At 39.5% G+C, this 13,384-nt stretch overlaps 1 protein-coding gene across 17 annotated transcripts in view; it reads right to left on the bottom strand.

The window, feature by feature from the left end:
• Positions 1-13,384, bottom strand: part of KIF1A (kinesin family member 1A) — a 137,121-nt gene that overhangs the window by 78,021 nt on the left and 45,716 nt on the right. For all 17 annotated transcript variants that reach the window (XM_075201804.1, XM_075201805.1, XM_075201807.1 and 14 more), the window contains exons 3-6: positions 7,505-7,581; positions 4,791-4,970; positions 1,562-1,627; positions 13-191 (exon numbers count right to left, since the gene is read on the bottom strand). In XM_075201804.1, the coding sequence (XP_075057905.1) occupies positions 13-191; positions 1,562-1,627; positions 4,791-4,970; positions 7,505-7,581 (502 nt within the window). The remainder of the gene's footprint in view (positions 1-12; positions 192-1,561; positions 1,628-4,790; positions 4,971-7,504; positions 7,582-13,384) is intronic.

Here is a 13,384-nt window from a genome sequence, read left to right as displayed (position 1 = left end):
CAATTAGAGTACCTGGCCTTGTTACCAGAGTCCATGAGATCCTGAATATCACCGTACGAGGTAACAGCCAGTTTTGACAAATCCTCCACATAAGGTCCCAGTAGGGGGTGCTCACGGACACGAAGATTTCCCTTATTCTTTGGATTTAGAAGGTCTCTGACCCGCTCACAGTATATCTCCATATAACTGACCTAAATATCAGAGGTAGGTAAACATAAGCAGTTATCCAAAGGGATGTGGAAACATGCACAAAACATCACATAAAACACAAGATTTAATACAGTGCTAAAAGGTATCTAACAAAAGGTGTATAATATGTACAATGTATGTGGAGATTGCAATGTGTGAGTATTTAGGTCTGTAAACTAGCAACAAAGAAGAACATCACATTAGTATTTGATACAAGCAGGATATAATGTAAAAAAAACTCGCAAGAGGATAAATCAATAATTTGGCAAACGGAAGAAATTGTCTCATCTATATTCTCCTAATGGATGATCAAATAGAAATCTTACTGAAATATTCATTAGCAAAATAAAGTATAAGCGGGGACGTCCCACACGGTAGGTCAAAAAACCTTGTTAGTCTTGGCAAGCAGTTGCATTCTGCAACACTATATTTATAGGTAAACACCAATGTTTAAGCTGCACCGAGCCTTACAGTACATAATGCTTTTTTCTGTTACTGAAATAAGTCACAGTGGTCATAAATTGTATCAAACAGTTGCTGTCATGCACAACATATCAGTGTTCAGCAATGAGTAAATGGATCCTCAATGATATGGGCAGTAAAGATATATTTCAGATTACAGAAGTATAGGTTATTATTTGGGAAATTGGTCATAATAAGAAATGGTTCTGTGTATTCATATACTAAAGGTTCCAAATGGGTAATTATATGGTAAGAATCATTGACTAGGATAGGCTTGTTTCAAATCTAATTATTAGTGCTAGATACCTTTAATATTATTTTCGTTATTATTAAGATTATGAACTACCACCCCTTTAATTCTGTGTCCCGATAATTCATATTTTTGTTTTCTTTTACACTATTGTTGTCCAGGACCACTGTTTTACTGCACACACTCTTCATCTTGTATATAACAATTAAGAATAAAAAGAAAATAAGAAAAGGATCAGTTCAAAGTGTCTTATATACAATTGCGGCAAAAGCTGGAAGGAATGCACTTGGCACTTTTTGACCAAAAACATAATTGACAGATAACTGGTTACGTTTCCTCACTAGGCTGACTTGAACACTTACCCAGACTCAGCTAAAACCACATTCTAATCACTTCAGTTTTCTCTATTGTTTTCTTATAGATATTGCAGATTTTTGTTGTTGTAAACAACATTTGTTACGGAGTGGTTTTTTTTTGTTATTAACTCAGATTTCCCAAACCTTTTCACAGCTAAACTATTCTGACCCCACAAGATTCTTCACCCAACCCTTAGACATGCATGTTCTTTATAGGAAACACTCCTCCATCTGCATGAATATAGTACAGCCATTTACCAGAGAGCTCATGGATTCTTATTGAAAGCCATTAACAACCACATACCTCCACAGAATAAGACATGTTGTCATTGGTTGTGTCGCTGATCCGGGAGAAGAGATCTTCACAGAGCTAGAACACAAAGAGACAAGAAATGTCATTTCAGCTATCCATCCCAATAGATTCCACATTTATGGCCAGGGGCTGGCCGGGTTGGGGGGCAGGAACGAATCTGCCCCCTGGCTAGTCCCATGGTGGGCTACATCGGACTGGATCACTGGGCAACCTGCATTTTGTTCTTTAATATGTTCCTAATAGGCTACTGAGACAAGTCTTGAGTGTTAATATATACCAGACAGCCCCTGTTTATGGCTTTACATAAATGTCCTGGCCACAAAAGGGTTAACACTTTGCAGACAGTGCAGGGTTAATTAATAATTCACTGACACAGACTACTGTACATCTTGAATAATTCACAGACTGTGAGGAGTCAATGAATAATTCAGATAGCGAGGGGTTAACCAGAATAAGAGCAGCAATGTAATCGGCTTTAGATATTGAACCCTGAAAAGCTGTTTTATCACAAATATTTATTTGTTTGTGAAGTCTGTTTATTAATGCTTCCCACACATACAGCACAGTACATTCAGTTTTTTTCCTGTGGTGTCATTAAAATAATGAGAGGAAATGAATGCTATAGAATCAGGAGTGTGACAGGGTCAATGTAATATAAACAGACTAGAAATGAAATGCTGGCTGAATACACTGACCAGACATCAGGGTTTTATATCACATTGAGGTCTGGTGGATCATGCTAACATGACTTCATGACAATCACCTTAAATGACCCTGTGTTTCCAGTAAATAGCAGTTAATGGAAATCTCCAGCAAAATGATGTTTTTAATTTGTTGCAATATATAGTTGAAATATATATATATATATTCATCGTTATATTTGATATAGTCTTGTGATATGAAGATGTATATTTTGCACAGTATGTACTTTATTCCCCTGGAGTTGTCAATATTGCTTATATATGAGGCTCTTTCTGTGACTAAATCTCTCTACTCTTTACTATAATATCAGAATAAAACATACATATAATTCAACTATCTACACTCTTCTAGTGAAACAAATTATAATGATCAACTATATTTCAATTTAGACAAATGGTAAATCTATACTATTATAGCAAAGTGTATTCCAAATTGTTCAGCATTTATATTAAACATTCAGTTCACTTCCTGTGTAATAGATGGATGTAATCACAAAGTAGTAATGTTATAACTAATAAGTATATATAAGTCCCAGCTGCACCAGGCCATGAATATTCTGACAGTGTATTACACTGACTGATCAGATACAGGGCTTACCACCAAAGTCACACTGTAATACATTAATACATATATATACGTCACAGCTGCACCAGGCCATGAATATTCTGACAGTGTATTAGACTGACTGATCAGATACAGGGCTTACCACCAAAGTCACACTGGAATACATTAATACATATATATACGTCACAGCTGCACCAGGCCATGAATATTCTGACAGTGTATTAGACTGGCTGATCAGATACAGGGCGTACCACCAAAGTCACACTGGAATACATTAATACATATATATACGTCACAGCTGCACCAGGCCATGAATATTCTGACAGTGTATTAGACTGGCTGATCAGATACAGGGCTTACCACCAAAGTCACACTGGAATACATTAATACATATATATACGTCACAGCTGCACCAGGCCATGAATATTCTGACAGTGTATTAGACTGGCTGATCAGATACAGGGCTTACCACCAAAGTCACACTGTAATACATTAATACATATATATACGTCACAGCTGCACCAGGCCATGAATATTCTGACAGTGTATTAGACTGGCTGATCAGATACAGGGCGTACCACCAAAGTCACACTGGAATACATTAATACAGTGGTTCCCATACTGTGCACCGCGGCTCCTTGGGGTGCCGCAGCGATCTCACAGGGGTGCCGTGGCCAGGGCTGGTGGTAAGCAAGGCGGAGGAGTATTTGGTAATTATTTTGGCTTAGGGGTGCTGCTATACTACTAACATTTCTTACATCTGCTGTATCAGTCAGAGTTTTATATAACATCCTTTGCCATTGCTAAATGTCACAAAGAACAAGTAACTAAGAGACAATGTCAGTAGTAAACATACTTACAAAAAAATAAACATGTACGGGTAGAAATCTGTTATGTAGAAATCTTTGTATCCGACTTTTCCTTGAAAAGTGATCTGCACATGTACACAATGTGACGTGTACACACCTTCCTACAACTTGTAGTAAAGACATTGCTTCTATTTGCTCACCTTTGTTTAAGTCAGGCATCTAGTGTATGTATATAATCAGGAGAAGTTGGGTTTATTTTATTGCTCTGGAATACGACACAGCACTATTGTGCTTATGTAAATAGTAGCATACATAGCAGCTTTGTGTTGCACCCAATGGTATCAAAAGAAACAACTATACCGTCAGCATGGCAAATACAAAATGCAAAATGAAAAAAAAAACAAGCTTGTTTCTTGATCTGTAAACCAAATGCGGAAAAAAACTGAAAGATTCAGGCCAACCCACAAACTACAATTGACTGATGCAAAATGACTACAGCCTGGAGGAACCAGGACTTCCCTTCACCACTAACCAATCAAAAGCGTTTACCCATGCTGGCCACTTTGGCTGCTGGTGATTGGGAATCCAAGGAAATCTGGTTGTGGTCATTTTGCGCCCAACAGTTGGACTGTACAGGTGGGTCATTTGAAATTTAAATGATGGAAGAAGAAAGAAGAAAAGAAAATTGTATTTTGCCATTTGGACTACAATGGATTAATACAGTTGAAGTTGTTCATTACCCTGCCCCCACACAGCCCAGGGGGGTCAGGAATAACTCCAGTGCATTTCAGCACTGAGTTTGTAGCCTTTGGGAGTGGAGGTCACAATGTATTTTGTGCATGCTATACTCCCACCCATGGAGGCACCATCACCGGTTATTTATAAAATATATTGTTTTAAGCAGTGCACTGTACACCTGCAAAATCTTTTTACCTCTTAACTGCACATCAAGGCACATTTTTAGCTTACAGGCTGCTCCCAAGTGCAGAAAGGAGGTGGGCACCTCTATGTGTCCCGGGCCTCAAACCAAGGGTGATTTGAAGTGTATCTTGGGTGCATTTTGTAAATTACCTCCTTTATCCCAGTGTAGACATTATTCTGTTAATAAAACACAGAAATGCACAGAAACCTGTTGGTGTTGTTACCTGTGGTATGATGCCTTGCTGGCTTGGTTCCTGCTTGCCCATCATGGTGTACGATTTACCAGCTCCAGTCTGTCCATAGGCAAAAATGCACACGTTGTAGCCCTCAAAAGCATGAAGCAACATCTCCTCCCCGATGTCACGGTACACTTGTTGCTGACCGGCGAACTGACTGTCCTCATCCTGCACAGTAAAACAATTCCTTGAAGAACATTCTGAGTTCTATGACAACTTTGCAAAAATGTAATATGTAACTGTATCCGTTCCTTCTTAAGCACAAGCCTGAATCTCAGGCCCTCTTGTGGCCCACCATTGAGAGATGGCAGAGAATCAAATCCTAACCTGAGAGCTCCAGAAATGCTTACTGGAATTGCAGCAAATTACCTCTCCATCTCCTTAGAGGAAATGCAGTTTAAAATTCTCAATGACTATGAAACAAGGTAAATTATGCTATTAGTCTTTCTTCCAAAAATGATTTACTCTAGGACAGAGTGTTTTTAATGACAGAGAGTTAAAAGCTTTGGTACTAAGTTGTGCACTTATTACATGACATGGCAAAGTATTGCATCTCTCTGGTCCTAATTCATATGCTGTTAGACAACTGAAGACCCTTAAAAAATTTCAACAAACTGTCCCCTCCCATAGTTTTATCAGCGGATAAAAATGTTGCCCCAATATCCAAAGGCAAATCAGAATATTTTTTTCTGATTTATTTAGTGAACACTATATTTACAAAAATTGGCAATATCAACCATGGTGGCAGAATAGGCATCCTACCTTCTCCACGCTGCACTGTTTGAGTCATACTCCAGAACCATCCCCTCTCCACACCATCCGTTTACTCTCTGCTCCACCTTCATGGTGCTAACATGTATCACACCCCCAGTTTCCTTCTCCCAATTCATTGACACTTGCTGCTTGACTCACATATTTCCTACCTACTTTCAACATCAACATTCTTACTGACAACCACACTATCTCTGCCACCACAAAACTTATTTCACATAGTTCCTCCTTTGGTCTCACAGGGGACATCATCTCCAGCCCACTGTGGTGGAAATTCGTCTTCTCCTGCTTCTGCTCCATCTCTAGTTTCTCTAACTCAGCTGTCCTGCTCTCCGACCACAAGCTCCTTTCATTCAGCATCACCCTACCGCATGCCCCCTCCTGCACCTAAATCCACAAACACAGCAACACCTAAATGCTCTCGATACACTTCTCATTATCAGTAAAACGACTCCTCTCTCCTATTTCTACACTCTTCAACACTAGACAGAAGCAGCTTCCATCACCACATACAGTCTAAGGCGATGGTTCTTAACTCCAGTCCTCACACCTCCCCAACACCTGATGTTGTCCTTTAATCATGGACAGGTGAGTTAATCTATTTGGCTGGGTCAGTAATTATCTCACCTTGTTCCACAGGTAGAAATCCTCAAAACATGAGCTGTTGGGGAAGTGTGAGGACGGGAGGTAAGAAACACTGGTCTAAGGGGATCCAAACCCATGGCACTCGAAATAGACCGGCTATATGCACAAATGCTCGGACACTGCTGAGTAGCACTGAAGGACACATCACTCCAAAACCAACTTCCTTCTGTACCAGTTCATGCTACAACACTGCCAGTTCACTTACCAAGATAACCTACTTTATTTCTTTAATATCCACCAACACTTCTAACTCCCAACAACTCAAGACCTCCTCATGTCAAACCCACACACCTTTTCTGCACTTCCCAATCCCCCTTTAGACTCCCCCAAATCCGAGGATGAAGTCTCTGCACCGATCTCATCCTCTCACCCCAAAACATGCCCCCTTGATTCTATTCCCTCTAAATGCTCTCTTCACCCCTGCATGTCCATCTCCAACTTATCTCTTTGCAATGTCTCCACTAGCTTCATTACTATCCTCCTTTAAACACATGTTTATCTCACAATCCTACTAACCGCCTCTCTCTCCAACTACCAGCCTAGTTCACGTTTCCCCTTTGCATCCAACCTACCTCCAACCTACTTGTGCAAGTTTTCTACAACCATTTATCACACTTTTTCCACTCTTTATACTTGAACTTACACTCCCAACATTACACTGAGACTTCCCACACAAAAGTAATCACTTATCTACTTACAACAAGGCCTAAGGGTCACTTCCCCATACCCAGCCTCCTGGATTTACCACTATTGACACCATTGTTATCCCTATTCTCCTGCACAACATTCCATCCATTGACCTTCATGACAAAGTACTTTTCTGGTTCACATCTTACCTATCCATTCAGTGTATCTGCCACTGGTATATTTTGTCTTTATTACTTTCCAAACACAAGACTTGTTGTCGTCAATAGAACTGTATTGCTGCAGTCAAAACTATTCGCTAGTTTTTCATTTTTCTATTCTATCTTTTTTGCTATTCTTTGGGGAATGAGTGAGAACATTTTGAAAAGCCACAAGGCTTTATCACATCTGCTGTATTCCATTTTAATGGTTTATTTCCTTTTTGCTCACTGTTATTCCTTGTAATGTAATTTATAATGCTGTCAGTTTCATTGCAGGTTACATTGTGTTTGACCTGTGTGTCCTTGCAAATAAATGTATTTGTAAGAAAAAAACAATTTCCCCTGTCCTAACTGCCTTTAAACCCTTACCATTTATCTTTTTGCTGCAAGAACAGTTTCATATTATTTTGTACTGAAGTATTTGCTGTTAATGCTACTCACCGAAGTATGGGACCAGTAGGAATAATCAAAACTGAAGCTTTTTGGAGTTTCCTTTGGCTGTTTGGGGTTGATAATTGCTGTAAATAAAATATTTCAATAACAACTGAGTCCCATATTTAAGGTTGAATCACACACAATAATCAGATAATCACTTAATCAAAGCTGACACATGATACACAGGGAATGCACTGAGCCTTGAAACGTTCTAGATGTCAATGGGTATTACTTGCTACTGATGTAGAAAACACGTCATTGATTGGTTTAATGCAACTTCCGGATTTATAAAAACAACTATGATAATGCGGGGTACCTGAGACTCTGGATAGAGTAGCCAGTGGTTTGGGGTGAGTGTGTGCAAGAGGGAGACATCTGAGATCTTTGCTGGGCTGTTCCTCCAGTGGGAGAACATGGTTTTAGATCCTGACCTTGGATTGAAGGTCGTGGGATTCTTACCTCTGGATATTAGATAAGCTAGAATTACTATACTTTTTGTTACGCAGCCATTTCACCTGGTTATAGGGTAGCACAGTGGCTTAGTGGTTAGCACTTCTGCCTTACAGCACTGGGGTGGAGTTTGTATGTTCTCCACGTGTTTGCGTGGGTTTCCTTCGGGTGCTCCGGTTTCCTCCCACACTCCAAAAATATACTAGTTATACTGGTTAATTGGCTGCTATCAAATTAACCCTAGTCTTTGTGTGTGTGTCTGTCTGTCTGTCTATGTGTGTGTATGTGTGTGTATGTTAGGGAATTTAGACTGTAAGCCCCAATGGGGCAGGGACTGATGTGAGTTCTCTGTACAGCGCTGCGGAATTAGTGGCGGTATATAAATAAATGATGATGATATAAAGATACATTTTCACTGTAATGCTATGATTTATTGTAGGTGTTTGCACTCCCCGGATGGGTGCTGAACATTGTGGAGGCAGCCCTAGATCTTTATATGTATATGACACGTGTGTCTTTTCTACTGGTTTTCTCTGGAAGCACTATAAGGCTTATTTTTCTATATTTAGCAATGGTAACTAATTGGAAATGGTGTCACTGTTTGATGAAAGTGATGAAATGAAGATCATTTACCAGTTTTATCCATGTACACAGTAAAGGCATTTGACAAATGTGTAACACCCGCAGATGTGCGGAGGTTTTCTGTTTGCACCATAGATCCCATCTGTCCACCATGCACATACATAGGTTCAGACTGCTCCGCTTTAGAAATTGCCCTGGAAAATCAGTCTGCACCTACAATTTTTGGGATTGTGGATCTCACTTGAAATGCACGTGGGGGGGACGAGACAAAATGTACTTCAATGTCCTGCCTGCTACACCTCTAGGAATGCCCCCTGCTTTCAGCTACAACTGAAATACGGCTCAGTTCTGCCCCATTTATGCCTTATATTAATCATGAGTGTTAGGGACATTGAGACGGTCATTGTGGTTTTTTATGTAATCTTTTTTTATTTGAACTTTTTACAAAGATCTTTATAACCAACATAGAGGCAGAATGAGTGAGAGCCAAGACCATCTAATTCTACATTATAGGTTTGTACAAAACTTTTCTACTCCCATATATAACAATTATCTATACTGTGAACAGTGACAAATGATCTACTTCCCATGCATTAAAACATCATTTGCTATACTATTCCATTACACTTTTGATGGCTACTAAGTACAAAACTGTCCTCTAGAGTTCCTCCCCTACCACTCCTTAGGCAGAACCCACCATTATAATCCTCTTTGGTCAGGAATGTAAGCCATATTGATCAGATAAAATAACACTTAGGATGTGAGTCTTTTAATGTCTGTGTAATGTCCTCCTCTCTTATCAGGAATTATACATTGTTAACCTATTATTTAAGAGATGGAGCAGTTTTCTCACTTCGCAGTCTTGGGACTGAGCTCTACATTGTATTTAATAAGAAGAGAATTATATATCATTATATGTGGATTTATGAATCTAAACATTTTCCTCCAAAGGCTTTCTACACTTGGGTAGGACCATCACAAGTGTTGTGATTCCTTATCATTGCTTTCTGGTATGTTTGCACTGATTGAGGACAAATAAGTCAAACTAACTATTTTTAAATTCTGTACCACTGAAAGGGTACATCATTTCCCCATTCCAAAATATATTGGGGATATCCCATTTGAGTGATAAGTAAAATATTGTATTTGAGTGACAGCGTGTAAGGTAAAAGAAGATGCGCTTCCACAACAACAAACAAATGTTGTTTCTTAACTAGACATTACGTCTTCCTTTTGTTGATACCCACACCTCAGTGTTTTATCGTGGCAGATTTATGTTGTTCTTAATACTTATTCTTCATTGCTTCATAAGTTTGTATTTCTAAATGAGTTTACTGTATTTATGTGTTTTGTTGTTTGTATCTGCTGTTGCTATAAAGATAAAAAAAACAGTATGTGCAATGCTGTAAGTTTATCTAATGACATAGGAAGGTCATGTAAGAAAGTTCTGAAATGTTTTTGGCTGTATGTTATTGGTGGCGTTGCCAGGACTGTTGTTTGTGGGAGCACTCTCAGTTTAGATGGAGTTTTAATATGGGTTCATTGCATCAAACATTGAAAATGAAGGCAACTACTCAAAACACATCCGTGAAATATTGGGTCCTCATTTCCTGGTGGGAAGTGCTCAAACCCCAAAAATGGTAAAGAGTTGTGGTGAGAGGAAACCACCCAAATTTCTTCTTGATTACACCCCAACTCAAAGCATATATTTAGTGGAGAAGTGGAGAAAGTCAAAATTTTATTGCCAACCAGACAGCTTACTAGGCATTTCCTGCCAAAATTGTTTTCCAGGGGGACTCATCTCTGCTGTTGGTCTGTGTGGTATATCCCGTCCAATATTGTAATTAAGGCAGCTGCTCTTGTACATCCTCTTATCTCTGGTAGTTCCCCTAATGGATTTATGTACATCTCATTGTTTCTAAGAAGATTCCAGACTTTTTACCCATTCATATAAATTTGTTCCTTTTTTACAACTGTGAAATTGGACAAGTGTTATTATTTGGGATCATCTGAAAACGGAATATTAGCCTAGGCAACATGTGTGGCTGTATGATACGTGATATGTGGAAGAAAGCAAAATCCATCTGCCCAGATCTTTAGATTGGCTGTAACCTGGGTCACTAGAAATTTCAACACCGAGCTCAGCCAATGGAAATCGAGATTATTTTGAATTTGTTCAGATTAAATGTTGAAGTTTGATAGTTTTCCTAATCTACTCAGTTTGTTTAATATATTAGACAAGGCAGTTGATGGTTGTGTTAAAATGTATTGGCCTAAACCTCTACCCCAGTTACTGTATATGTGGGTTAGCTCAGATTGCTCTTCAGAGAGACTCTAAAACTATAACAAACAACAGGTATAGACGTCAGCACTGCATTTCGCTATTAATCATAAGGGCGGGGGAGGGGGGACTGGGACTGTCTTTAATACACGTGTCACTTTGTGAATACTTTTATTACATTAGTCAAATTGTGCTTAGAAATGTGTTTTCTCGTATGTGTCAGAAGATGTGTAAAAAAGTTGTTGCATGGGATAAAAATGCCATTTTGCTCCCCACTAAACAGGGACCACATCCAGTGGTCGAAGTGGAAATTTAGAATTGGCAGTATGAAAAATATAGTGGGAAAGTAAGTGAATGGAATTAGATTTACAATGAAGGCAGTACAGTACGGCAGACCACCGTATACACCCCTACTTCCAGCACTGAATACATCCCCAAATGTGTCTTCTTCACCCCTTGTATCTTGTGAGGATACCACCCTTAGCTGGGATGGAAGTTACCCTCTGTGGGATTCAACTCACTCGGGTAGACCAAGATATATCCAAAATAAGACTTTATTACGACAGCACAACACCACAAGACGTTCACAAGTTACAGGGTAAATGGTAGCACGTATCCTCCAGCAGCCTCCTGCAGTCAGCACTCCAAAGTCATAATCTCTGTCCCTTTCAGGGTCTTATCCTCCCGCAATATTACCACTACCGTTTAGCAAAACAGTTATGGTGTCTCCTAGCCTGGGTTACTAGCTCACACCAACCCTGTCCTGGTAGGGTTCCCTCCAGCGGTACCACAATGCCTGGCCCAGAGTCCTTTTCACTGATGTCTTCTACACCAGGATCCTCCAAACTAGCATCCCCCTGGCATTCTCCTCGCCCTATATTATTTTCTCTGTACCCAGGAAATAGGGTCAAATGTCTCCAACCTCCCCTTTACAGAAGGGGCCTCCCAGTCAACAATTTAGCTGCTAGACATACTGTCCCTGTTACCTTGATTAGACAATAGAATGGCTTGACTCAATTAGCTGTTTTGGCTGGATACACTACACATGGGGTTACAATAGTACATCAAGGAATGACACTGCACGCTTACATGGAACAATAAGACTTTTGACACATGATATCAGCAGGGTTACACAATATAAGTCTGTGATACCTTTTGATACAATTACATTTATATTGACACATATTGATACATTTCCCCATGCTATTTCAACCAATATATTACTGTGGAGGCACATTGCATATGAGTAGAAGTTCTAACCTCATTACCTCTCAGGTTATCTGTTGACCTAGCTAATTAACATGGGCTGCCAGCTAGTTAACTCAGACATTGTTCTGATAACAAACCTCATCTCAGCTGCACCCCATACAATACACATTTGAGACAAATGGTAATTACATTAGCTACCACAAGCAAAATGACTGCTGTTGTTCTGATATTTTCACACAGTATGGCAATATTGTTTCTATTTATACTACATACAATATCACAGGTAATAGTATGGGCAAAATGTGTCTAATAACATGAAATAATAATACACATAATACACCAATGCTCTGGTGTATATACTTAGACTGGGCCAAGGATTAAAAAGTACAATAAACCGTGAGAAACGGGTGATGATTACATAGTTCTCAGTCCAGTAGTACCCCGTTTCCTCACATATCTCATTTAAGTTTATACCATATTGGTATATGCGCATAGCACTTCCTCCATTCACCGGAAAATACCAAAGAGACTTCTTTGAGGAGTGGGGTCTTTGCCGGGGCTCCCAGAGCACCTCAGCATGGTAAATTGCATTGGTATGTGAAATCACAGTGATGCATATTGATTGTTACCACACAATACATAGACCCCTTAATGCAGAAGGAATGTCTTCCATTTTACCCATATCTCTATTATAGGGGCCTTAACTTTGCACCTCTGTGATTGATCCATTCCTCTCTGTCCTCTCTGGTGAGGCTTGGACAGAGAGACTGTGTTATTCTATTACACATGAGTTGTCACAGCCAATAAATTATTTAAGAATGATAAAAATCCAGACCCTGATGGATTTACTGCTCTGCATCCTCGTTCCCTATTTCACCACCTACTTCAGGGGGGCACACTTATCACAGAATTTCTTCAGACTAAAATTCCAGTCACTTCCTTACTACAAGATTGGATTATGATATCTCTGTGTGCACATTCTTTATGCTATTAAGATGAGGTTATGTTTAGTGGTAATAGTCATATTAGTGTATTACCTGATGCTCTCTTTGAGTTGCATTACGCTGGAATGTTGATGTCTTTGTTTCTCTGTCCTATGCATGCTTATATTAAAAAAGATCTCTAGTTGAAAAAAATATGACTTTAAGGGGCATATTCAATTAGCTTTCCGTTTCGCGGTAACGCGCGTTACCGCGAAAAGTGCGCGTTCTTGCCGGTATTACGGTACCGCTTTAACGCAGATTTTCGTACGCAACCCTATGGGCTGCGAAAGAAAATCCACGTTATTGCGGTAACGTGTATTACGTTTCGCGGCTGTTCCGGCGCGTTACCGCGATTTTAAAAGCTAATTGAATATGCCCCTA

This window comes from Mixophyes fleayi, chromosome 3, assembly GCF_038048845.1.
Source record: "Mixophyes fleayi isolate aMixFle1 chromosome 3, aMixFle1.hap1, whole genome shotgun sequence".
Taxonomy (NCBI): Eukaryota; Metazoa; Chordata; class Amphibia; order Anura; family Limnodynastidae; genus Mixophyes; species Mixophyes fleayi.
This window is presented reverse-complemented; position numbering and strand designations above follow the sequence as displayed.